At 42.0% G+C, this 25401-nt stretch overlaps 2 protein-coding genes across 2 annotated transcripts; one reads left to right on the top strand and one right to left on the bottom strand.

The window, feature by feature from the left end:
• Window positions 1-496: 496 nt before the first annotated feature.
• On the bottom strand, window positions 497-6546 carry mrpl22 (mitochondrial ribosomal protein L22). The gene is made up of 7 exons (XM_026181576.1): window positions 6497-6546; window positions 6352-6394; window positions 2338-2470; window positions 2192-2257; window positions 1648-1725; window positions 1363-1432; window positions 497-803 (listed from the first exon to the last, which is right to left on the bottom strand). Exons 1-7 carry the CDS (start codon window positions 6519-6521, stop codon window positions 595-597), a joined length of 624 nt encoding a protein of 207 aa, XP_026037361.1. The 5' UTR covers window positions 6522-6546; the 3' UTR covers window positions 497-594.
• Window positions 6547-6618: 72 nt separating this feature from the next.
• gemin5 (gem (nuclear organelle) associated protein 5) lies at window positions 6619-24915 on the top strand. The gene is made up of 28 exons (XM_026181573.1): window positions 6619-7043; window positions 8501-8655; window positions 9333-9514; window positions 9969-10120; window positions 10316-10408; window positions 10739-10871; window positions 11592-11757; window positions 12201-12413; window positions 12856-12941; window positions 14177-14259; window positions 15218-15354; window positions 16548-16621; window positions 17463-17644; window positions 17815-17954; window positions 18112-18283; window positions 18360-18578; window positions 18663-18719; window positions 18794-18919; window positions 19104-19199; window positions 19345-19482; window positions 21032-21179; window positions 21291-21410; window positions 21517-21727; window positions 21803-22057; window positions 22269-22431; window positions 23120-23624; window positions 23866-23953; window positions 24508-24915. The coding sequence occupies exons 1-28, from the start codon at window positions 6902-6904 to the stop codon at window positions 24670-24672; spliced, it is 4401 nt and encodes a 1466-aa protein (XP_026037358.1). The 5' UTR covers window positions 6619-6901; the 3' UTR covers window positions 24673-24915.
• The last annotated feature ends 486 nt before the right edge of the window (window positions 24916-25401 follow it).

Raw genomic sequence — 25401 nt, 5'->3', positions numbered from 1 at the left:
TAAAATATTTGGGGTTAATCAGGTATTTTATTTTATTTTTTCTTTTTTTTAAATGACATCAGAAACAGCAGTATGCGACATTACGTGATGGCAGAGCTTCAGTTCATCCTTTGTCATTTTTTTTTTTTTTAAATCAGGTATTTTAGTAATTTAAACCCTACTGGAATATATCATCAATATGTTTGATGTTATATTGAAACTTCTGACTGTATCAGCCCACATTTCACTGAACTCTTTGACTTTATAAGCAGATGTTGAAGAAGTGGGAATTCTTAATGTGTAATGGCAGGAACTGAAATGTACTCCCCTTCAGTTATATAATACACACTTGTATAAATTCAGCCCTTTCTTTCTACAAAATAAAAGCTTGTTTTTCCTGATAATACACTTGATTACTTTAGGCAGATTATGAAACATAATAAAAAATAAATAATTTAAGTCTTTTCTTATTTCTGCACGCTAATTGTATTTTTCATAAAAAATATTGTTGTAAAAATAAGGCTCAGAAATTCTCATGTATTTATTTACAGAAAAAAATGATACATACACATAAAAATGGTTACAGTGAGATTGAAATGGTGTCAGATGTCTGCTCTACAGACTGTGGATGATGGTTCGGTTCTTCAGGGACTGGACGTACTCTTTGGCCTGGTCAAAGCTAGTCTTCTTCTCAATTTTGGGTGGTGCGCCCTCCACCAGCTTGACGAAGTAGTGGCAATAAACTTTGTCCATTATGCCAAACATACCCCTGCCGTGGTAACGGATCCGTTTCAGGTACTTCCCTTTGCCAGAATACGACTCGGCTGCAGGAGCAAAGAAAGGATGGGAACAGAGTGAAGTTGAAAGAGGGCAAAAGATTTGGAGGAAGAGAAAGAGAAGGGATAAGTTTTAATTTGGAAGAGTGCCCCGCGACGAAAACAGGCCAAAGTAATGAAGGCTGTGCCGGTGGACTTCAGGCTTCTCTGTAATAATGTTTGCAACTCCACATGAATTACTCTGCACAGCATCTCATCTTAAACAAGGCAACAAGCTACCTGCTTTCCATTACTAAAGGTCATTTGCTCACTTTTAAAGGCATCTTCTTGCCTTTGGTGAGAGTGTGTGAATTGATTTGACATTTTCAAGTAGTTTCAGAAAAAAAAAAAAAAAATCTTTGAAAAATGTCCCAAAAATAATAATAAAATATTTAAACAATATTGCATCTTTAACTTAAAAGCATGCATATTTAGTGCATGTTTTTATTCTTGACAACTTTATGTTAAGACACAAGAGCCTCATAGAGGTTAGCACACTGCATTTACACAGCAGACCATCTACCTAGAGGCTCTGCTCTGGTACTAATGTGCAGATGTTCACACTCACCTACAAACAGGTTGGATTTGTACTCTACATTGTGATTCTTCACTGCCATCTCCTGAGCTTCAAGAAGGACCTGAAACACACAGGCAAACATTTATTCATAAACTTCAAGCTCATAAAGGATGATGTTAGAATGGTGTGTGAACACAGCTCAAACATCTGTAGCATAAGCAGTGAAACCAGGAACGCTTTAATCCAACAGGAATTTGATTAATCTTCACTCTGAGATTGTGTGCACACAAACACACGGTAACAACCAGTTAAAAGGGTGAACATGCAGCTCCAAACCTCTTTCATTATTTTTGCTCCTTTCTTGTCATTAAACTCCAGCTGTGCAATGGCCTCATCGATGCTCATCCCTCTGATCTGGGAAAAAAAAAATTAAAAAGAGGCTGGACTAAATAATCAAATCAAAGTTTCTGAACAGCTGTTAGGACGGCAAGATGCTGGACTGCTTTTTAACTCTGGCATTGAGCTTAAGCCTACAAACCAGAGCAAGTCTATGAGAACATGTGCCACAAACACAGTGGAATGTGTGCACATACACAGTCTAGCGTTTTGAGATAGAACATATTTAAAAGAATCCAATTGTCTTGGACTAATGTGAAGTATGAAGAACAAACTGAATATATGATGATCATGACACAAGAAAAGTGATTTTTCAAAATTACAGTGTTTTAAATAAAGAAGCTGAAATAGCTCCTTGAGCATTTCTGATCAGATGACAACTTCAAAATATGATGCTAACTCTAAGTTCACGTCATTACTTATGGCTGTACACTACAGATCAGGATGGAGCTGTTGAATGATTTGAATATATAGTATGTCTTACCATTTTGGCCAAATACCACATTTTGTCTTTGCTGTACTTAATCTGCCTCCTACTGTGGTGAATCTCCTGTGGGAAGAAAAGACTTCTATCAGCTCCTGTTCAGGACATCTTTTCACTCTGCATCACACACTGGCAGAAAGACTCACTGCTGGTCTGCGAGGCTCATCAGGCAGCTGAGGTGGATACACTTTTAGGTTCCTCCTCTCCCAGGTTTTGGATTCCAGGGATGCGCTGGTGTGGAGACATGAGATCTGCTGGGAGCCACCTAGAATCTGTAACCTGGGAACGTGGAGAAAATGTTTCTGAGGTGGGTTCAGTCCAGTAGTGTGAGGCAGGTGTACACCACATCTGTCCATCTGTTATTTTCCACTTATTTAAAGTCAAGTCATTGTGGCAGCAGGCCAAGCAGGGTAGTCCTGACATCATTCTCCCCAGGAAGAGAGATGAGGAGGATAGGAGAGGGGGAAGGAACACTCCACTTATCACTTACTCCCCTGGAGGAACTGGAAAGTGATGCTTTGTAATAAAGACTTTCTGGTGTTGTTAATATTGTTTCCACTATTGAGCCGGTAAGAGATGGATCCTGTCTTTGGTGCTTTGGGGTTTTCTTTTATTAAACTTATGTATGCTATTTACTTTTCTCCCCCCCTTCCTTCCCTTTGGTAACTGCACTCAACTTCACTCAGATCAAATCCCAGTCAGACAATTATGGGAGGCTTAAGAATGGATTTTTTTTTTTTTTTTATAAAATAGCCTGCAGTTCATTAGCCTTCACAGTAATTTTTTAACCTCTCCCCGTCTAAGTGCATTATTCCGACATGCTTCAGAAAGACAATAATAGTCCCTGTTCCTAAGAAACCCCAGCCCAGCTGCTTAAATGACTTTTGCCCCATAGCACTGATGTCTGTGGTCATGAAAGGTGCTGAGAAACTGATCATAACTTCCATCACTTCTTCCCTGGCTGCCACTCTGGACCCTCTAAAATATGCGCAGATCTGATGTCAAAGAATGACAAATCTGACTGCCAGGATGAGATTAACCACCTGTTGACTGCTGTAAGGAGAACAATCTCAAGATTAATGCCGGTAAGACCAATGAGATGATAGTGGACATTAGAGCAGGGTGATATAACCAAAAATATTTATCACGATATACATCTGAAAATACTTTACAACTCAACAACTTTATTAGTGCAAAAAACCCCCAAAAAACAAACCCATCAATGTATTTTTACTTAAACTAGCAGCTTTTTTTTTATGTGCATCAAAGTTCTATAAAAATTTAACAGTGCAAATGCAAATTCCTTGCTGACAGTTTAACCAAAAGGCGTTTCCAGTGGAAACTGGCCGACATATCCTCAGCATAACCATGTATAATATGCACAAAACTTAAAAAGAGGTTATACACACACAATACGGTAACATTATGTTGAAGCACAGTACGTATCACTCCGCCAGGCTCCTGACTACGATAGCCGTAATGCTCCGACAATCCATCAAGCGGTTCAGCTTTGTAGCTTAGCAAAGTCGTACTAAATATTTGACAGATTTTCAAGCACCGTGTACATAAAATAGTTTCGAGGTCAGTAAACACAACTACAATTCATACATAAGGCACACTGAATTATACAGGGCACTGTTGATTTTCAGAAAAATCAAAGGATTGATTGTAAGTGTGCCGTATTTTCCAAAAAACACTGTAACGACAACGGCCCGCTAGCATGCTCTACCAAAAATAGTGCTTTGTTGTGTGTCTGACGGACGAAAGCTAAACCAGTTCCATACCACTGAAGCTGCAGCATTTTTACAAACTGGTTCATCCGTTTCATTCAACGATCCACTTTCGCCCTTTTCATTCTCTGTCGCCGCCATGCGTGTATGAAAACAAAGGCACTGCGCATGCGCATTTTACCCATATTCTATCGCAATATTTCATTTTCTTATCGTTGCCCAACATTATTATTACCGTGAACGGTATGATATGGCCCAGCCCCAGTGGACATTAACATGAAACAGCAGAAAAGTTTCTACCCTCTAAGCATTAAAGGAGCCCTGGTGGATAACTGGATAACTTCAAATACCTTGATGTTTACATGGTAAATGGTAAATGGCCTGCATTTGTATAGCGCTTTTCTAGTCCATAGGACCCCAAAGCGCTTTACACTACATTCAGTCATTCACCCATTCACACACACATTCACACACTGGCGATAGCAAGCTACATTGTAGCCACAGCTGCCCTGGGGCGCACTGACAGAGGCGAGGCTGCCGGACACAGGCGCCACCGGGCCCTCTGACCACCACCAGTAGGCAAACACGGGGTTAGTATCTTGCCCAAGGACATTTGGCATGCAGCCAGGATGCAGCCTGGGATCGAACCACCGACCTTCTGATTAGTGGCTGACCTGCTCTGCCACCTGAGCTACAGCCACCCCACATCATCCTAGACACCCCACTGGTAAAGAAAGCCCATCAATGCCTCTACCAACTCAGATGATTAAAGAACTTCAAACTTCCACCCAGGAAAAACTTCAATAGAGAGAATCATTCCCAAGATAGGGAGGTGCACCCAACGGGACATATACATCAAATGCTGCAGATCTGAGCCAATAGGATCTCACCAGATCCCGGCGACCCGAAAAGACTGTCCACTAAACTTGAGATGAGATGCTACCATGTGCTGCTGCCAGGACAGAAGAAACTGAGGTGCTGCTTTAACCCTGAAGCTGAACCATGTTGGGGGGGGGGGGGGGTTACCACTACGGAATTCCAAAAAAAAAATGCAATAATTTATCTATGACTATCAAATATACAATAAACATAACAACATAAAATATAAAATATTAGAAAATATCAGGAGAAAGTAACGGACCCCTGGAGTTGTGTCACTGGTGTTACACTGTAAGAATTTCCTACAGTTCTATAAGGAATTGCTCGTGAGAAGAACAGAGTCTCTTCATTCATCAGAATTCTTCTTTGTTGTTTCATAATTTCATATGAAGGTTTTAGCTGAACTCGATGGTGTTGCTGTGTGTTTGCCATATTCAGCTTGTTAATAATTTTACATCCATCAAATTTCCAACAAATATTTTAACTGTTAAGCAAATAAATTGTGGCACAAATATCATACAATCACAATTACAACAAACCTGACTGAAAATAATACATCATAATGAATCCTAATAAAAGATCCTTATTTGTTGCATTATTATTATTATTATTATTATTATTATTATTATTATTATTATTAATAATAAGTCAGCACATGCAGTCTGTAAGCAAATGTACAAAAACATTTTTTTTCAAATCATTAAGCTTACATTTTTGAACATATAAATTCAATACGCTAATTAAAGGTTTAAAGGTTATTAAGATTTGTTTTCCATATCCTATAAATCAGACATTTCAGTTTAATGACCCTGTTCCACATTAACTGCATTATATTGCACGCTAGAGTTGACTGGGGAGTAAATAGTAAGGGTGTTGCTGGTTCTGAAGAGCACTGGGATGTCCTATTTGTAGAAAATATTTGTGACTTTCTCTGAGACAAAAACTGGTTTATCTCAACTGTCACACAAGCTAAGCCACATAGTGCATGCAGTACAGCAAGGAGTGCTCAGATCTGCACACAGGAGAAACCCAACAGTCGGTTCACAACAGGACAAGACCCAACTGTACATGTGCACCAAAAGCATGAAGGTCACTCTTTCAGTGATGCCAGTGTTCACATAATAGTCATGGTCTCATGATGGGTGATCAAAAATAGATCAACGACCCTCAGGACTACCTTCAAAGGATATAAACCCACCTAGAAAATTAAATAAGCGGGACTATACATCATTTCTTTTCTTTTTTTTTTTTTTTATAAACTGAAGCAACATCTTGGATGAGAGATGAAACGTCTTTACAAACCTAAAGAAATCCAATAACCTTCTTTTTCTCCCAAGACTAACTATGCTCAGTTTCTTGGTTACCTAAACTTGAAGAAATAGCGGCTGTAAAATTAAGATAACTTCCTACACTGTCTTCAATTGATACCCGGAATTCCCACTCTAATGATGCAGGACTGGGTAACATAAAAAGTCAATCTGAGCTGGATTTGTCCTTCTGCAGAGAGCGTTAGCGGTACAGCTAACCTGCCACTCGTATTGATGCACTTACCGTGAGAGTAACACCGAAGGTATACTCCTAATAAAAGAGACACCTGAAAACGAGAAGACATCACTTTACTCAAACTGTAGACGAGGTTTATTATAAATACAACGAAACGGTCAGCTATTGGCTAATATATCTGCATTTCTCTCACCACGTCCTGTCATTCCAGCCGCCATGTTGGTTTTTTACGACATTCATGCCTTCGCTTTATGGCAGTGTCAATATTAGTCTATTGCGTTTTCACAACGCATGTAATTCCTTTACTTTAGTTATTTATCGTCATTTAAATGTCGTGTTAAAAGGGAAATTAATAAATAGCTTTTGTTTTTGTTCAAAATAAATTTTGGAAATTATTGCTTTTAACTCGACAACCTGGGATTTTAGATTGTCTCAGCTAGGCTTCCGTCGTAAGCACCGGTAGGATTTACGACACCACGCTGTGTGTACGGTCATAAGTGTTGTAGCTACGATAGTGCAGGTAACATGTGAGAAGTTTGGATTAGGTTTCTAGGACTTTATTAAAGAAAAAAAATATTTTTAAAGTATCCAGGGCGTCATGCGGGAACGGTCGCTTCCCGCCTCTCCCAACTGGTACTGCTCGCGCTGCAGTGATGTCAGCAGCAGCGGTTTGCTGGGCGTCGGGGCCAAAAACATCATCTACTTGATAGATGTGTCTGTATCTTCGTGCAGAGTGGCAGGTGAGTGAGCAGTCACCGCTGGACACCACACATAGCACAGACTTGATCGTGGCATTCATGTTTTAGTCCCCGCAGCCAGAAACACCGCGTTAAACTCAGGTACAACGTATCTGCCTGACCAAATCGGAGAGATTAGAGGATCTCGGGCTTTGATGGGCTGCAGTGACCAATGAAAGGATTTTACAACATTCGATGGAAATAAAAATGATGAACTTACCAAAAACACCACAAAAGTCAGTGTGAAAAAATGCAGTGACAGGCTAATCGATTGTGGTAGTTTGTATGGCCCTCATGTGCTTGTATTAATTTCTGAGAATGTCAGGGCATGCTCCTAATGAGACGATGGATATCCTTTGGGATCTTTTCTGTGATCTGTACCAGGAGCTTGTCCTGGTGCTAGTCTGTACACCCAGGTGGCGTCAGGTTGAAGAAAACACAATGGCAAAAATGTGTTTTATTGGATTTAGGTGCGGGCCAGTCAGTGTGGTTTCTTCATTCTCCAGGAACTGCCTGTATACTCTTACCACAAGAGGCCGAGCATTGTGTCCAGCTCTCCTACAGTATCTTTGTGTGTCCTATAATCTCCTCCACGTTCTTGAGACTGTGCTGGGAGACACTACAAACCTCCTGGCAGTGAAACTTAGTGATGTGCCATCCTGGAGAAGTTGGAGTACTTGCCCAGGTTCTATAGGGTCCACTGTTTTCTACTGACACTGACCCCAGCCAAATGCAATGCTAGTAAAAAAAAACAAAAAACCAAAACAGTCAAAAAAGATGAAGCGGGAAAAATGTAATTGGCCTCCACTTGTACAACCACTCCTGTTTTGAGTTTGTCTCATTGTTGCCTCACCTTTTGTTGTTGTTAAATGAGGGTGGGCAGGATGATGAAGGACACAGGGTGGTCAGGCAGGCTCAGAATACTGGCTGTTTTTCACCACATAGCCCTCACTAAAATAGACCTATTGTATATTTTATTTTCTTATTGAAATACCAGTAAAAGTCCTTCATCAAATCATCTATTTGGATCACTTAAATGTGAAGAAAATCAATCTTTTCCACTTCTCCCACTCACCACTGATTTACGAAAGTGCCTGCACAACTAAATTAAGAAGAAGCCAAAAATAAAGGCACGTGTATGCAGATGGACTGTTTATTTAGATTGGCACTTTAAATCCAGCACAGTCTAAAGGGGGCACAGAGGGCATCAAGTTCAGAGCTTTAGTAGCTGTACTCTATTTTATACATTTCTAATGTAAAGTTTGTATCTAGTAAAACCTCATGATTTACTATTATAGATTAAGTTAGAAGCTGAAAGCAAAAAAGTAATAATTATTAGTATATTTTCTCCAGTTTGTCTTGGGTTTATAACTGTTGGAAGCTAAAATCATAATTGAAATTAAACAGATTAATCCTCCAGTCGCAGTGAAATCAGTGTCCTTTTCTGTGTGTTTTTTCAGGTGAGCTCGTGGGCCATAAGGACTTGGTGTCCGGCTTCTCGTTTTGCCAGCATGCAGGGCAGAGTCACATCTGTGTCAGCTCCTCCAGCGATGGCAGTGTCCGTTTCTGGGACTCCAGCAGCAAGACTCTTATTAGGGAGCACACAGCTCATCAGGTGAGTGTCCTGTCCTGTGTCCACTAACACAGAAAGAGGTTTTGTGTCGTGCTTGCGCCCCCTACAGGATGTTGTGTGCTCTACACCAACTTGGAAGCAGCTTGTATGTGTGTTGTGCCGTCTCACGTTGTTTTTTTCACATTTATATGAAATGGTCCAATCTCCTTGATGAGACTGGACCCCTGACCAGGTCTGGAGAAAGAAAGTTAAGCATCAGAGCTCGACAGGACTCAGTGGGATGCGCAGCAAAAACATCGTCTGCAGCAGCTCTGTGATTCTCTCTCGAGGGCATTTTTAAAACAGTCGTCAAGGTTACTGAGGGCATTGCATATTTATTTTCCATTCTTTGCTTGAGCAGATGCCTTAAAGCAGTATTTTGTCTGTGGATTTATCTGAATAATAAACTGCATGTAATGACATGTTGGTTAAATATCATTGGGAAGATGTTTAAACCCAGAAAGGATATTTATTTGACAAATCATGAAACGCATAAAAAAACGTTAGTATATTGATTCATCATGCCAAAATGTTAACAAAGGGTTTTACATTTAGATAATAGTATCTGGTGTTTAGTATTTGCTATAAATGTCTTTGGAAGCAGCTCACTGCCTGTCAGCACACACCTGACTAAGAAGAACTTGTGACACGCACTCACTCGGGTCTCTTTTTGTCCACAGAGCTCCGTATCAGCGCTGCACTGGTCCCCTGTGGATAAAAACCTGGTGGTGTCCGGGGATGAGAAAGGCGTGGTGGTCTGTCACTGGTACCACACGGGTGACACGACCAGCTTCTTCCCTGAGCCCAGAACCATCTTCTGCCTCACCTGCTCTCCTCATACCTGGAACTATGTGGCTGTTGGGTAAGGATACCAAGAAAGACGACCGCTGGACAGATTAGTCTGCTGGATCATGAACATTAAAGCGCTTTGCATGAACGAGGGTAGTTTTTCTGCATTTTACCAAACTGACTGTCAAAGGTTACATTAACATTATAAAGTGAGTGAAGTGGGTCTACTACTAAGTGTTTCAAAGTAGTTTTTATCCATAAAAGAGAGAACTCGCTTTAAATTTTACTCGTGTGAAGGGCAACTTTCTGAGCTCAGGTTTGTTTGAGGAAAAAAATGTCTGAAGAAAGATTTTTAACCAGTCGAGCATCTAGATTACAGTTCTTTTAAAGTCTTTCACAAAGCTGTAGGTAACAGACAAAAATCTCAATAAACATGTTTTCATGATCATTTGAAGTCTTGATTATAAATGAATCAAAATTTAAATTCAGTGAACATGATGTCGGTAACTGTGACAATGCTGCTGTAGGTACAAAGATGGGATGATCGTGCTGATTGATGTGAGTAAGAAAGGCGAGGTGATTCACCGTCTCCGTGGACACGACGATGAGATCCATGCGCTGGCGTGGTCACCTTTGGCCCATGAAGATGCCCTCTACACCAGACCTGAAGACGGTGAAGGTAACGTTGTGTTTCTTTGTATTATTGTCGGGTCTTTAGCTTACAATATAAAGCACCCTGAGGCAACCGCTGTTGTGATTTGGGCAGTATTTAAATTATCCTCTTTATTTTTCTTTTTAAAATATGTTCGTTGTGCACGAAGAAGCCAATTCAACACAAGTATATGAGACTTTTTTTTTTCCTCTCATGTAATAGCAACCAATGGAGTGTCTGGAGGAGGTGGCTGCTATCTCGCATCTGGGAGCAAAGACCAGACTGTAAGGCTCTGGAGTACAGCCAAGGGAAAAGGTGGATTCATGTTCATTTTTAAGATTTATTTTTTAATTGATGCTGCAGAAATCAGCCTTGAAGAAGAAAATGTTTCATTCACTATGAGTGTTTAAAATTTCACTTAAACACGAGGGTTAGAGTTTAGGAAAAAAAGCACAGTGTATACAAATTCTGATCACCTCTGAAGCTCGTGTTAGATTTTATTTCCCTCCCCACACGCAGCATAAAAAGCTTTTTTTTTTTTTTTTTTTTGATAACTCCATGATATGACAAAGGTTTACCGCAGGTGATTAGATCATACCTGGTGTAAGACGTAATCCTTTTAGCATCTTCACCTTCACCTTGCAGGTGTCATGACTCTGAAGCTGCCCTACCTGAAGAGGAGAGGCACCGCAGTCGACCCCGGGGTGAAAGAGCGTCTCTGGCTCAGCGTTCATTGGCCGAAGGGACGGCCGACGCAGCTCGTGTCCAGTTGCTTCAGGTACAGTGTGTGTGCAATCAGTCAAACGGTTTAAAGAAGATTTTTTTGGTTGTTGACTGAGTAACAAAATGATCACGACAAGAAGTGATTGTAAAACTGTGGCCCGTTTTGAATTTTTCCTCATCACTTTAACATTTACATAACTTGCCTGCTTTAATATTTTTTCCTTCAGTATAAAAAACACATTTTTTCCCTCTGTGTCAATGAAGGGGTGGGATTAAATAAGTGTATACTTCTTCCCACTCCCTTTCAACATGTAAATTAATCAGAATGTTTTTTTGTATGTAATTTGTATAGTATTTTTTTTCTCTCTTATTTCTTTTCTAAATGTACTTGTATATTGTTCACATGTTGAAATAAATTACCAATCAATCAATCAATCAATCAAAACTGTGATGTAGCTGCAAGCAGCAGAAATTGAAGATTGTTATTTCAGGATTGTAACAATTGGGAGCAAAATCACTTGTAATTGCTTTTTAGACCTTTTTATTTGGCCTCTAATTTTCAGGATATTGTCTGGAGGTGTGTTTGTCGAAAGTCTCTTGGCAAAATGTCAGGAACAAAGCAAAATAGAACATAAAACAGACCCATTAAAATGTAAAACGGTAAAGTGCTTTGTCAATGCTGGATTTAGTTTCCTTTTTTTGGGCTTCTTCATTAGCTGTATCCAAAAGCTTGGCTGATAATTGAGTTGATAGGCTTAATTTGGTGTCTCCCCAGTGGTGAGTTGGTCATGTGGGATTTAACCAAGACAGGGAAGCAGAGGTGGACCCTGTTCGGCACATCCTCAGAGGGTCAGAACCACAGCAGGATCGTCTTTAACATGAGTTCGGTTCACCTGCAGGATGGCAGAGAGCTGCTCATCAGCACCTCCATGGACAGAGAGGTGAGTGACCTTTGAACTTACAGTACATGGCCTGTGCCAGTATGGAATTCAGTACAGGCCAGTGGGTGTTTTTTAACTGTAAAGCTCTTGCGAGGACAGCTGTTGCTGCCAGCCCGTATCCTCCTCTGTGGAAAGTAATCGAGCAACAAAACCCAATTGGCAGTGGGCTCACGCGAATCAGGAGACCTCCTTGGTGGCCAGAGGGAGAACGAAAGCCAAAGGCAACAACCGTCTGACACCACGGTCTGATTAATCTCCCAGCACTAGTTAAGATTCACTCGAAGAAGCTTTTTTAGCCATGAGTGCACTGCTGTGTTCCAGCGTTCATCTGGCCTGTTTTTTAAAGTGGGAATTTTGCATGAAAGCAAATAAGGATTTCTGTCATTTATTATTAAACTGCCTTTAAAGAGGGAAGTTCATTGAAAGCTGGTTCATTCTTCCAGGTTAAGTGCTGGGACCTGGCCTCTCTGGAGTGCTGCTGGACTCTGCCCACCCTGGGCGGTTTCGTCTACGCCCTGACCTTCTCCCCCGTGGGTACTGGATGTCTGGCGCTCGGTGTCGGTGACAACATGATCCGGGTGTGGAACACGCTGACCACTCAGAACAAGTATGACGTCAGGTCCTTCTGGCAGGGGATCAAGTCCAAAGTCACAGCGGTAAGGAGTTTCTTTTTGCAAAGCACAGCTGATTTATGGTTAACTATTAGGGACAATAAGAGACATGATCAGTTTATACCCAGGAAGAATATAAATGGTTTACTTCACTTTAAAGTCTGTGTGTGTGAGGAAGTTTTCTGAAAGACGTTAAAGGATGAGATCTCAGATCAGTAAAGAAACAACTTCTCGGATGAAAAAACAATTTGTCGGCTGTCCGAGTGTCTGCTTTAAAAAATGATCCAGCGGAGCTGCTGATGAGACTTTGAGAGGACATTAAAGTCAGACTTATGTTATCGGCTTTAAGCAGCCTTTAAATTTTATTTTGTTCTTCAAGCTTCCATCATGTCTGAGGCTGATGATAGTGGCTAAATTATTACAAGCTTGTTGCTGTTCGCTGACACAAAAGATGAAGTGCATAAAAAAAGGGTTTCATTTGTTGTAGCTGGCGTGGCATCCGACAAAAGAGGGATCTTTGTCTTTTGGAACAGATGATGGGAAAGTTGGTATCTATGACGTCTTCTCCAACAAGTAAGGTTCATTTCTCTAAGATTAGCTGTCTGACCCCGCCCCATGCTTATCGTGTTTATTGCTTGTGCTTGTTTCATGCTGTTGCCTTGATAGACGATCGGTGACAGCACGTACAGAAGCATATATCAGTGTGTGTCGGTGGTATTCAAAACACTTTCATTGTTTATGAAGAAGCGTATGTGTTAAACTTTGGTGATCCATGCTGTGTTTTTCCACAGAGGATCATTTATGTTCATTTGTAAAATATGATCTTTGCTTGATTCCCTTTTCAAAACATCATTATGTATCTCACTTTCTTTTAATTGGCTGCCCCTCGTCTGGCTTCCACAACCGGAACTGAGGGCTTGTATGGAACACCACCTCCCATTCCCTTTTCCGAGATTCCCAAAACAAACTTCAAGCCTTTCCTTTGAAAGCAAAACAAAATAAAACTGATACTGTGATCTACAAACTGCATCAGACTTGCCTAATTGTTAATCAAATTTGCACATATTAAAGAGCTTATACTCCTAAGAAGTAATTTCAGAAGTGTTTTGATTTTGGCACTGGTACCAATCTTTGGGGCATCATTTAGTGGATTACAGGGCTTTACCAGTGTCTGAAATGACCATACAGTGAAATCCCATCAACCAAAAGACCCAAAGCATAAGTAAAACACCTATTTAAAATGTGGCAGCTGTAGTTCAGGAGGTACAGCAGGTTGTCTGCTGATCCGAAGGTCAGTCTGGCTCCTCCGACCTGCATCTCAGAGTGTCTGCGGGCAAAAAGCCGAACTCCAAACGTTTCCTGTGATACATCTCTCCAAGAGCAAGTGCATGAATGCTATGCTTAGAAAAAAGCACCTGTAAAAATGAATGTGAAAGAGGTTTGTGGTGATCTCATTATTTGAATCTGTGGTGTTGCTAACTTTCATCCACCAGTATTATACCAGCATTTGACAGAAAAAAAAGGAAATGCAGAATAAATCAACTTGAAGAAACAAACAGAACTTTAAATAATTTGTAAGAAAATTGCTTTCTTATTTATTTATTTTTATGCAAAACGTCAGAACTGTTGTGATTTCAGTTGGAGTTTGACTTTGTGACTTTCAGAAAACTTTTCAAAGTCTATCTTTTGCTTGTTTTCTGGTGCGAGTCTTGTGGTTTCTTCTTATACTCCCTTGAGGCCTGTTTTCCTGCAGCTATACACATCACACATCCCTAACCGAGCGTTTGTTCTGCTTCATCTCCTCCCAGGCCTCCTCAGATATCGAGCTCCTATCACAGAAAAACGGTGTACACGTTGGCCTGGGGGCCCCCGGTCCCCCCAATGTCATTTGGTAAGTTCTTAATGAACTCTTAGCAACTGCTGTTGTTTGCTCTGAACGCTCTGACCCAGCAAAAAGCCTGGCAGTGGGACACCAAATAAGCAGAGAGTCAGCGAAAAAGCCCGACCATCTCTGCACGCCTTTTCGTAATCGACCCTGTAATTGAGTGAGCTGAGAAAACACTTACTCCTCACCTCCTTCCTCTTGAGCCGCATGTGGGGAAATCAAGACGTAGGAAGTTAATTTTACCAGCTGTCGGCAGATGACATTTTGATTAGCGTATCAGTCACTGGGCTTCAAAGCCATAAATGTAATTGTTGCACTGCCAAAAATTCTGCTGATGGCTCCTAAACAAACAAAAGTAGCTGCTAATTAGTTTACCCACAGCATTGGCACCAGTTCAGCTCCATTCGTGGACTTGTGATTGGTTCAAATTGTCAGGATGACTTACAATAGGTGTGCAGAGTATATCAGGACCAGCTGCTTCTCAGGGCTGTCAGCCGCCATGCTTCCTTTGCTCTTTACATTAAGGCTTCTACATACCTGGTGTTCACAGATTAGTCTATCTTATCTATATTACCTATAATAATGCCTGTGTATATATTGAATGGGTAGTTATAGTAACCAAGTCTTTAATTCATTTATATCTTTGAGACTTGTGGTCCTTAAAATGTTTAAGTTCGGCTCTCCTGTGTGAAGATTGCAGTCGTGAAGTCATTTCAAGTTAAAGATGCCATTACAAATTTACGATTTGCTCGAATTAATGAGGTGTCCAATTAACTAATCTTTTAAGTTCTAGTTAAAAACTAAAAGTATTTACTGTAATGCAGTAAAATGTCTTTAAGTAATTGGCTTTAACACACTGTTATGTAGCGGTAAACGCTATCAAAAAACACTTGAAACCCACAGTTTGTCCACAGTAGACCTCCGTCATGAAGACACTGAGTTTTATGTTCTGTGTGGCGTTCAGGGACAGCAGGAGGAAAACCTTCCTTTAGTCTGTACAGCTGTGCCGGCGAGGGCGTCATACTCCAGCACGATCCATACAAGCTGAACGGAGAGGCGTCGGACATCGACAAGCTCATCAGAGATACTAACGACATCAAGGTGGGAGGGGCTTTGATGTGATGATGATGATGTAATTATGCAGTCCCTTTATCCTCAGATAAATAACTCAGAAGTATTACTCACTGATCCTTTTTGATCCTAACGATTCTTTCTTTAACACGTAGTTACCCATAATGCAGTGGTGGAAACCACTGTCACGCACATGAACGGATCATATTTGTAAGGGGTGGGGTAAAAAAATTGATATAGGATTATGTGGTGATATTGTATGGATCCAGGGATGACAAATACCAATATTTTATTAATTAAATTAAAATATTCTGGAAATATTATGCACATGAGGGCTCATCTCATTCGCCACCTCCCTGAGATAATGCTAGCTTGTAACACTGGTTAACACTGGACACACTTAGAGCTAATTGCAGGATCGTAGCACATTCCTGGTTCTACAAACTTGTTTAATCTGTTTTTATATGCACAACATTGCTCACCTCTCTCTCCTCCACTCTTTGTCGTGTGCTCCCAATACGATGAAATCCTTCACTGACAAACGTGGACGCCCTGTGAAACAAAAACTAGCCTTTCTGCAAAAGCGCCGTTAATTTAACCTCTAGTTTTAAATCAGGATGATAAATCAGGATGATTTAAAACTAGAATTTCCCTCTTTCTTTTTTTTTTCTTTTTTTTTTCATGTTTCGAGAGGATGGTGAATAAGTGCTGCTGAGATTAAAATATAATAAAGCAAATCTTCAGCAATCTATTGCTAATCACTTTGGTGGTCACTGATTCCTGATGTAATTCCCAACAACCTAACTTTGTACTGAAATAAGATCAGTTATCAAACAGGACTCTGTTATAGGCTACATTGCAGATAAAGGCACAAATAACCCAGCCTGACACCCTCCTCACCATCATCTCACTTCCAGCACCAAGCAAAGAGAGCTTTGTGTGCAGTTGGTAAGATGGACAGTAAAGCAGTCACATGTATAGAGACGTGTTTTTGTTGCTTTGTAGTCTGTTAGCAGGACTTTTATCTGTGCAGAGATTTCATTAAGCCCTCAGTGAACCAACAACATGTCAGGCAAAATAAAACCTGACACACTAAGAAAGCTGACAGCACAAGTTCACTCTGCAGGTCCTTCGTGCCTGCAACAGTTTGTTTCATGTCTGCTGCTGAATGTAAATAAAGGAGATTTGAATAAGTTACAAAGGTAAAATTTGCTTCCCAACAGCACAAGCTGTCTCCACACACCGACCTCAGCTGGAAGCCAGATGGGAAAGTTGTTGCCATCGGCAACGAGGATGGGTGAGTGAACGGTCTGGCGTGACCCATCTTGTAACACACCATCAGCAGCCGGCGGGAGTCCTCTGAGGGTCCAACTGTCTGCTGACAGTGTCTGGACTCGAGGCTACAGAATAATGAATTTTGTTCTGTTTGAACTGTTGCCCCCTCTTATCTAGGTCGCTCTCAGGGATTATGATTGGGTGCCACACTGACACATGTAGATGTCTACACTTCCTGAACCAGCCAGGTTCAAAGCAAACCACATTTGATTTATTAGATGCAATAGAAAATGGCTTGCAGCTTGTTTGTTTCACTTTGTGGCTCATCATACGTCTTCACAAGCAACTGGATTCATGAACCTACAGAGTTATTGCACAACTCTGCAAAGTTCTCACAGGTCATTAAAAAGTCCAAAGGATGAGGTCATAAAATGTGTTTTCTGTAGGTGTTAGAATGTATGGATGGTGTGTTTAAGATAATAAAAATTCAGGAGGGCACTCCTGAAGTCAGGAGATGCACTTTAGCATTTTTTCAATAGCTGTAATGTAACTAATAATGGTCAATATTCAGCTGTAAAAATGTAATTTTTTGCAGATATCTTGGCTACGTTGAAGTAGCTGATGTCTAAAAAAGCATATCAACAGCTGGTAAACCCACTGTACACAACCTGCCAATAGATGAAAAGCACAGCTGGTAGCTGGTTGGTGAACAAAGTCAGATATTTCTTCTGTAATCTCATACGTTGCATCCCGTACTGCCTTCTTTGTTTGCTTGTCGTCTCGGGACTACAGTTGCTTTTCATTTCTGCTTGAAGTGTTTTTGTGCTTTTTGCGACCAGCTGACCAGCTGCTCTGTGCTGCAGGTGTATCGACGTATATCAGGCTCCCAGTCTGAAGTTGCTGTGCAGCATCCAGCAGCACCACAAGATCATTAACACGTTACGGTGGCATCACGACCACAGCTCTGCACTTGAGCTGCACTGCCTCCTGGCCTCGGGCTCCAGCAACGCCATCGTTTACGTGCACGATCTCCGCTCTGTTATAGGTGAGTCCTCTTTAACATGTAGTATGTCAACCGAACTGTACTGCAATCCTCATTATGTCAATTTGGAAGAATCTAAACTGTCAGTAAAGAGCGAGTAAAAAGGTAAATGACATATTTAAGGCTTTGATGGCTGTGGTTGTATTTACATCAGTGTTTTGTTTGTTGTGCAGAAAATCCTCCAGAAAGCCCCGTGGTGCTGACGGAGCCCTATCGGAGGTTGTGTGGCCATACGGCTAAAATCACCAGCATGGCCTGGAGTCCGCATCACAACGCTCGGCTCGTCACTGTCTCATATGATGGCACAGCGCAGGTCAGTGGATGGGTGTAAACCTGTAAATGATGGTGGTAGATGCATAAGAATCTCTACCTCAACACGTTGGCTTTTCAGTTGGTAGACGTGTTTTTATGTTGCTCTCAGCATGTCGACACATCTTTGGGTTTTATTGTTGAATATTCTTGTTCTTTAGGTGTGGGATGTTCTGGAGGAAGCAGCTGTCTCTAACTACAGAGGACACGTTGGTTATCTGCTGTGTGTGGACTGGTCCCCTGTGGATCCAGATGTGATCTGGACTGGAGGGAAGGACTTCACCTTGCAGGAGTGGAGCGTCTCCAAACAAGAGTTCACAAAGCCGCCTAAAGGTAACGCCAGAACCGTAACCAGCACAAAACGGCCTTTCTGTCTGACCAGCAGGCCGTGACACGCATATGCTTTCAGGGAAAAAGATGGTCGACCTGAAAGAGAAGATGAAGGCCAATACGAAGCAGAAGAAGAAGAACAAGAAGGCTGGGCCATCGGGGGCTGAGGGAGCTGCACAGCCAGAGGTCAATGGAGCGCCGGTGACAATCGGAGAGAGGGCAGTGACGGGACAAGGGGTGTCAGGTGAAGATGACGAAGATGAAGCCAGCTCAACAAGCAGCCCAGCACCTTCACCAGGTAGCAGTTCAGAAAACAGCAGTTGCCATTTCAAGATTTTCTGCTACTTTTGCGTTGAAGCTCCAAATATTTTCTGTCTTTCAGCCACATTTGAGATGCAGAGAAAATCCTCGGCTGCTGTAAAGAGTAAAGACAAGCCAGGTATGCACAGATGTCCTTTTGAAACGGGTGTTTGGCACATTTCTGTATGTAACCGTGCGTGTGTCTATCTTAAGACTTAACTGGGCTGAAGAAGAAAAAGCCTCGCTCCATGTTGCCTCTCAGTACATCCATGGACCACCGGCCCAAAGACGAGCTGCTGCAGGACTGCATCACTCTGGCTTCTGTCAGACACGACAACAGTAAGACCACCATGCAGTTTATCGTTTTAGACAGTGATTACTGTAAAGACTATACTTTTAATAACGTTTTATTTAAAAATGTAACCCTTTTAACCTTTTTTTTTCTGCTTGCATGAAAGCAAAATGAAGCTGATAAGCAAATATCATCTGGACTGTTCAATGAGCGTGTGCATTTATATTCCAGCACCTCCCACAGGCTGTGTCCCAGGCCAGGGAGATCATATCCATCTGGGCCTGTTTGCTGACAGACAGGCTCTGTACCGCATGTTTGATGCAGAAGGTGCGCTTTAGTTTTTCGTCTGAGTCTTTAAAGTTAAAGTGGTGAATGCGTGTTCAGCTCTCGGAACAAGCTTTAAATGGAGAGGAGTTCTTTTACATGATGTGTTGGATGACTCATCCGTTGTGACGTTGATGTTGCCCTTCAGAGGAGGGCCACGTGGAGGCGGGTCACTTCGACTCCGTAGTGTACCTGCGGCTGTGGAGTGGCGACCTGGAGGGGGCGCTGCAGCTCGCCACAGAGAAAGGAGAGCTGAACGACCACCTGCTCTCCATCGCTCCCATGGGTAAATGCAAGAATATTGACTTAACCTGAGACTGAGCCTTTGCAGAGTGTGTGACACTGGCACAGATGTAGGCAGAGAAAAAAATGTATTGGTCCTCAGGTGTATCATCAAAGTGTTTATACTATATCTGGGACCCATAACGTCGTAACAAAAGGACTAACATATTTTATTATTTTATGTTTGTTCATTTATATATTTTTTAACCTTCTCTATTCTTTTCAACTGTGACCACTTCCACAGTGTCAGTGACTTTGATCAACAGAAGCCCACTAAAAGAAAAATGTTAAAAATGGAGAGTGTCCTCTTCATGCCACCTGCAGCTGGGCCCTCTCTGTGCTGTGTTTTATTTATTTATTTATTTATTTATTTATTTATTTATTTATTTGGGGGGGGGAGTAATTTTCTTATTTTAGACTCTGAGGAAAGTCTTCATTCTTCATTCCCACCATCGTTTGTTTGCTTTCTTGACTCTGGTAGTTGTTCCCTGGTTCCTCCTTCCTACTGAAGGCTCAGTGACTCGTATGTAGTCTCAGTTATACAACTGATGCTAATATTTATTTCAGTCTTATTTTTCTTTTGTTTTTATTTTTCTGAAGAAACTAAGAAAAAAATTCATTTCAAGTCTGTTTTATTTATATAGCGCCAGTTCACAACAATAGTCACCTCAAGGCGATGTAGTATAATACAGTAATACAGGGCAAACCCAACAATCCAATAACTCTTTATGAGCAAGAACTTGGTGGCAATAGGAAGGAAAAACTCCCTTTTAGCGGGAGAGAAATATAATAATAACTAAAGATTAAAAGCAGAGCGGGGTATAAACACAGAGTGAGTGAAAAGGGTGAGTGCAGAATAAACAGTGCATTATGGGATGCCCCCAGCAGCCTAGACCCTATTGCAGCATAACTAAATGAGAATTCTGGGTCACCTGATCCAGCCCTAACTGTATACTATATTAAAAAGGAAAGTTTTTAAGCCTAATTTTAAAAGTAGAGATGGTGTCTGTCTCCTGAATCCCAGCTGGGAGCTGGTTTCACAGACGAGGGGCCTGAAAGCTGAAGGCTCTGCCTCCCATTCTACTTTTAAATACTCTGGGAACCACAAGTAAACCCGTAGTCTGAGAGCGAAGTGTTCTGTTAGGATCGTACGGCACTATGAGGTCTTTTACATATGACACGGTTTGATTATAAGATTTTGTATGTGAGGAGAAGCATTTGATTTGACATAAATTTGATTGTGACTTCCAGAGGGAGGAAGAGAAGCCAGTGTGGGGGGAAATATGCTTTCTCTTTGTTGTCCCTGTTAACGCACTCGCTGCAGCTTTCTGGATCAGCTGAAGGGTTCGTTTTTGAACATTTAGTCAGTGCAAAATGTATGTAAGCCAAGGGATAAATATCAGCTGCTGACAGGGTAAATGTCATCTTATGGCCATGTCAACAAATGGGGTCGATATTTGCTAAAAATATAAACGGCTCGGTTTCTTTACTCAGCTCTTGATCCACTTTCTCTGCTTTTGGTGTAATGGGAAGTGTTTTATTTGCTCCTCCAGCTGGGTTCGTGGTGTGGAGCCGGACAGTGGAGGCCTTCGTCAAGCAGCTGTGTCTGCAGGAGCAGTACCTGAAAGCGGCGTCCCACCTGCTGTCCATCAACAAACTCTACGAGGCAGTCGACTTGCTGCGCTCCCACAAGCTTTACAGGTTTGCTTTATTTACTGTTGCTTTGTTTTGTTCCTCTAAATAAAAAAGTTCTGTTCCAGGTTTGTTTGCTACATATTCTGGTGATATGTTTTGTTCATTTGTTATTATCAGGGAGGCCATAGCGCTGGTTAAAGCCCGGCTGCCAGCAGACGAACCTCTCCTGAAGGAGCTGTACACGTGTTGGGCTGCAGTGCTGGAGAAAGATGGGCATTTTTCTGCAGCAGCTAAGTGGTGAGAAGTGTTTAGAAAGTTTAAAGTTGCTCTTAATGATTATTTAAATTGCTTTGCAAACATTGTTAAATGGGTCCTCTCTCATTGGTTTGACATCATCTCCCAGCTACCTCGCTGCCGATGCCAGCTTTGACGCCGCCAAGGTCATCGCCAGGAAGAATGACGTCTTGTCACTGAGGACCGCGGCCAGTCTAGCAAGAATCTCAGGAGACTCCTCTCTGGCTCAGTCTCTGTCGCTGAGATGTGCCAAAGATCTGGCAGCCGCTAGAGACTGGGTCGGAGCACAGGAGGTCCTGAGTTTGCAAGACAGCCTCCTGGTTAGTAGTCGGAGTGTGAATTTGGGTTTAGAAGATGAACTGAAAGTCTGTGAAACCTGTTCCAACCCTCTGCAGGTCCACAGGCTGCATCTCTGTGTGGCTGAGCTGCTCTCTGAGATGCTGGGAGACTCTGAAGTTAGTCCTGCAGCATCCTGCGCCTCCCGTCACCCGTGGGCGTCACCGGGTGAGCGTCACATTAGCATCATGGATCGAGTGAGAGATGTGTGGGAGGAGCAGTTTGCTGTTTCACATCAGAGCGTTGGGGCTCTTCTGCAGGAGCTCAAGTCTGCAGAGAGCCCAATGCCCACTGCTAACAGTCCTCTCAGACAGGTACAGACACAAACTAGGTACATAATTGATGATACGGCTGGAAACAAATGTATTATGTATAGAAGAACTGAAGCATGCACAACAGAAGATATAAAAAACAGCTTAAATATGACGTAGAAGCATATTTGAAGCAGAGAACTGAAAGAAAACTAAAGGAAGTCTTTTAATGAATTTAGACTAAAATCTTGTCCATGTGCCTTTCCATCTGCAGGTCCTGCTGCATTCATCCCTCCACCTGACCTGTGCTGTGCTCAGCTGGTTACTGGCTGATGATGATCAGCTGGTGACAGAGCTGTGGCACGCAGTGGCTTGGCCGAGAGAGGCCGGACACTTCTGTGTCTCTGCAGAGCTCTGCAGGCTGCTGTTCCCAGATGGTACGTCCTATTAACAGAACAGTGAAGTCATCTGTCCATCAGGGTACATCATATCAATCCTAAATGTGGTGGCTGCACTACTGAGACAGAATAAGGGCAAACTGACATTTTAGCCAGAAGATGAGCATTTCTTAAGTTCTGTCGCAGTCGTTTTGGCGACACCTTGTGGTGATAAGTGTTGTAACATCTGAGCTTAGATTCATGAGACTTTTATGCATGAATTTAAATGTTAGGACAATGTAAAAGAACTGTGTTTGACAGGCATTAGCAGCTTTACCTTGCAGTGTCTCTCACAGGAGTAGACTGTATTTTTGGTGGTAGCAGAGGGAGGAGCCTCTGTATATATGTGAACAGGGTGACCACACTGAGCTCAGCGGCCTTTCTGGGCATGTAGCAGTGGTAGCCTTTTGCATTGCTCTGTAGCTGTTGCAGATACTGCAAAGCCACCCAGTTCAATTTTATTTATATAGCACTAAATCGTAGCAGTCACCTCAGGGCACTTAAATATTGTAATGTTAAAAGACCCTGAAAGAATACAGAGAAACAATCAGACGAGCCCCTGTGAGCAGTTTGTATGTTGTACTCTTTTCTGCTTTTAAGTAAATAAATAAATAAAAGGAATAAACAGGTTAATCTGCATTAATAATGAATACATTTCCTGAAAATTGCTTTTCTCTCTGTTGGTCAGGCGATGTCAGTGTTAGTTTTCGGAAACATCCCAAAGTGCTTCATCACACGGAAGAAGCAGCCAAAGCTGCTGCCAGCAGTCTTCAGGCTTTTGTCCTTTACCACCGCCTGTATGAATGCTGGTGGAGGACCTCGGGAGGCAGCCAGGAGATCCAGAACGGCCTCTCCCTGTCGTTGGCTGACTCGTCTCCTGAAGATGAAATGAAGGATGAGGTGTCAAACGGAGGGCTGTTGGAGTCGGCAGAGACCCACCGTCCTGTGAGTGGGAGTTTTCATAAACTGGGCTTAGATCCATCACTCCTTCTGTGTGAGCCTCACGCTGCCTGCCAGGCCACACAGAGAGCTGTGAGACAGATCCAGCAGCAGCTCGCCGCCATGGTGCAGCAGCACAGCCAGACCCAGGGAGGGCAGCTCGACTCTGGGGAGAAACGGGATGACAGCCCTGCAGTGATTTCCACCACCAGGGGATCCTCAGACAGTCAGGACTCTGCTGAGGCTGAGCAGGGGTGAGAGCTTTGTGCCAGCTTCTTATGTTTTTATTGTTTATATGTGATTATCAGACCCATGATCATAGCACTATAGCCATGATTATAAAACTAGTTTTACTGCGCATCACTTTTTCTTTGAAATCTGGCAGGGCCATGTCTAAAACTAACCTCATTCCCATCAGTCTCAGCCATCTCGTGGTCTTATTTTCTTTGTGATTAACTTTGATTGCTGAATCAGGCGGCTGTTTCTTCTCCCCAGTTCTGAGGACCCGGAGACTCTGCTGTCATTATCCTCGAAGATGTCCAAGCATCAGAAAGAGCTGGCTGAGCTGCCAAACACACTCAAGGTATAACCAAAGCTTACAAGAGAGAGTCGTCTCTCCCAAAGTATCCTGAAGGCAGTCGTGGAAGTAAACCTTTTAGAGAGGATGTTAATGTTGATTCTGTGCGTGCAGTATTTGTCATTTCAACATGACAGTCAAGTAGTAAGATATACCAAGGACCTTTGTGCTCCCTCTATGATCTCCCACCTACAGAGAGAGATCACAGAGAGAGAGGGGAGCAGTTTCATGTGTCAGTTTTGACCTGTTTCTCTGCTCACAGCTCTACCCTCAGGGTACCTGCTGGCTATCCCATCATGCTCCTTGTTTTTTTTCCATTTCTGATTAGCACAACCAGACAGTTTGACATCTTAACAGCAAGAAGTGCTTAGTATGAAGAGTTTAAGTTGCACAAATAGTTCACTATGTTGCAGATTTCTCTTCACATGTCACAGGAACTCTTTATTGTGATGTAAGATGCTCTTCAGTTTTTAGATGTATTATTATATTTGCAATTTAATATATTATTAGGATGAAACACTGATCCCCAGGGCTACAGAATGAATGTTTTTGTCTTTCAGGTGTACCCTCACCCAGATGTTGTGGAATGCTGTCTGGTTCTTCTGCATCTCAGCAAATCTTCAATGTCTTTCTCGGACTCGCTCCTACAAGAAGCTAAAGATCTGCTTCGTAAATATGGGACAAGTCCCTCTGTCCTGAAAGCCTCGCAGCGATTCCTCATCTGATTCATTTTGCTGGCAGTTTGGGGACCCGCCTGATGGTCTGACTTCATGTCTCCGCTGCTACACTGACTGTTTACCTGCATCCACACAAAGCATGCTCAGATGTGTTCAGTCAGACACCTCAAAAAGCACGTGGTTCCAAACTGCAGACTTTACACACTCTGATATGTTTCTTTGAGTTTTCTGATACACTCAAAGCAGCATTTCTGCAGTTTTTTTCTACAATAAAAACAAACTTAATAAAAAGTCCTGAGTCAGCTTGATTCCACATTTAAAAGTGCCTGAAGGAGTCTCACCAATTCTGAAGCCGGACAAGGTCAAATTATTTCTATAATAGTTACAATCACAGATTGATGGATCTACTGTATATTGATAAGAACTGGGCTGGATGGAGTAATATCTATTACCTTTGAAAGCATAAGAACATAAATGTCCAGCCGGACTGAACAAGAGCCCTGAGTTTAAACCCAGTGGAGAATTCACCAAAAGAGATGATGGCAGAGGTGACTGTGTGGAAAGTTTTTAAAGCCTTATTTTGGAGCAAAATAACCAAACACTGTTTTCACTGGTGTTTCTACATATTTAGTCCTAACTGTAAAAACCGATGCATAAAATATCTGCCGCTTCTAGAGACTGAAGTCTTAAAAAAAGAAACTGATTTAAAATGATCATGAAAAGCTTTTAGAACTGTGTGTGCATCAGAAGGTAGTGATGGTGGTCTCTCACTACACA

Source organism: Astatotilapia calliptera, chromosome 10 (genome assembly GCF_900246225.1).
Source record: "Astatotilapia calliptera chromosome 10, fAstCal1.2, whole genome shotgun sequence".
In the NCBI taxonomy this organism is placed as follows: Eukaryota; Metazoa; Chordata; class Actinopteri; order Cichliformes; family Cichlidae; genus Astatotilapia; species Astatotilapia calliptera.
This window is presented reverse-complemented; position numbering and strand designations above follow the sequence as displayed.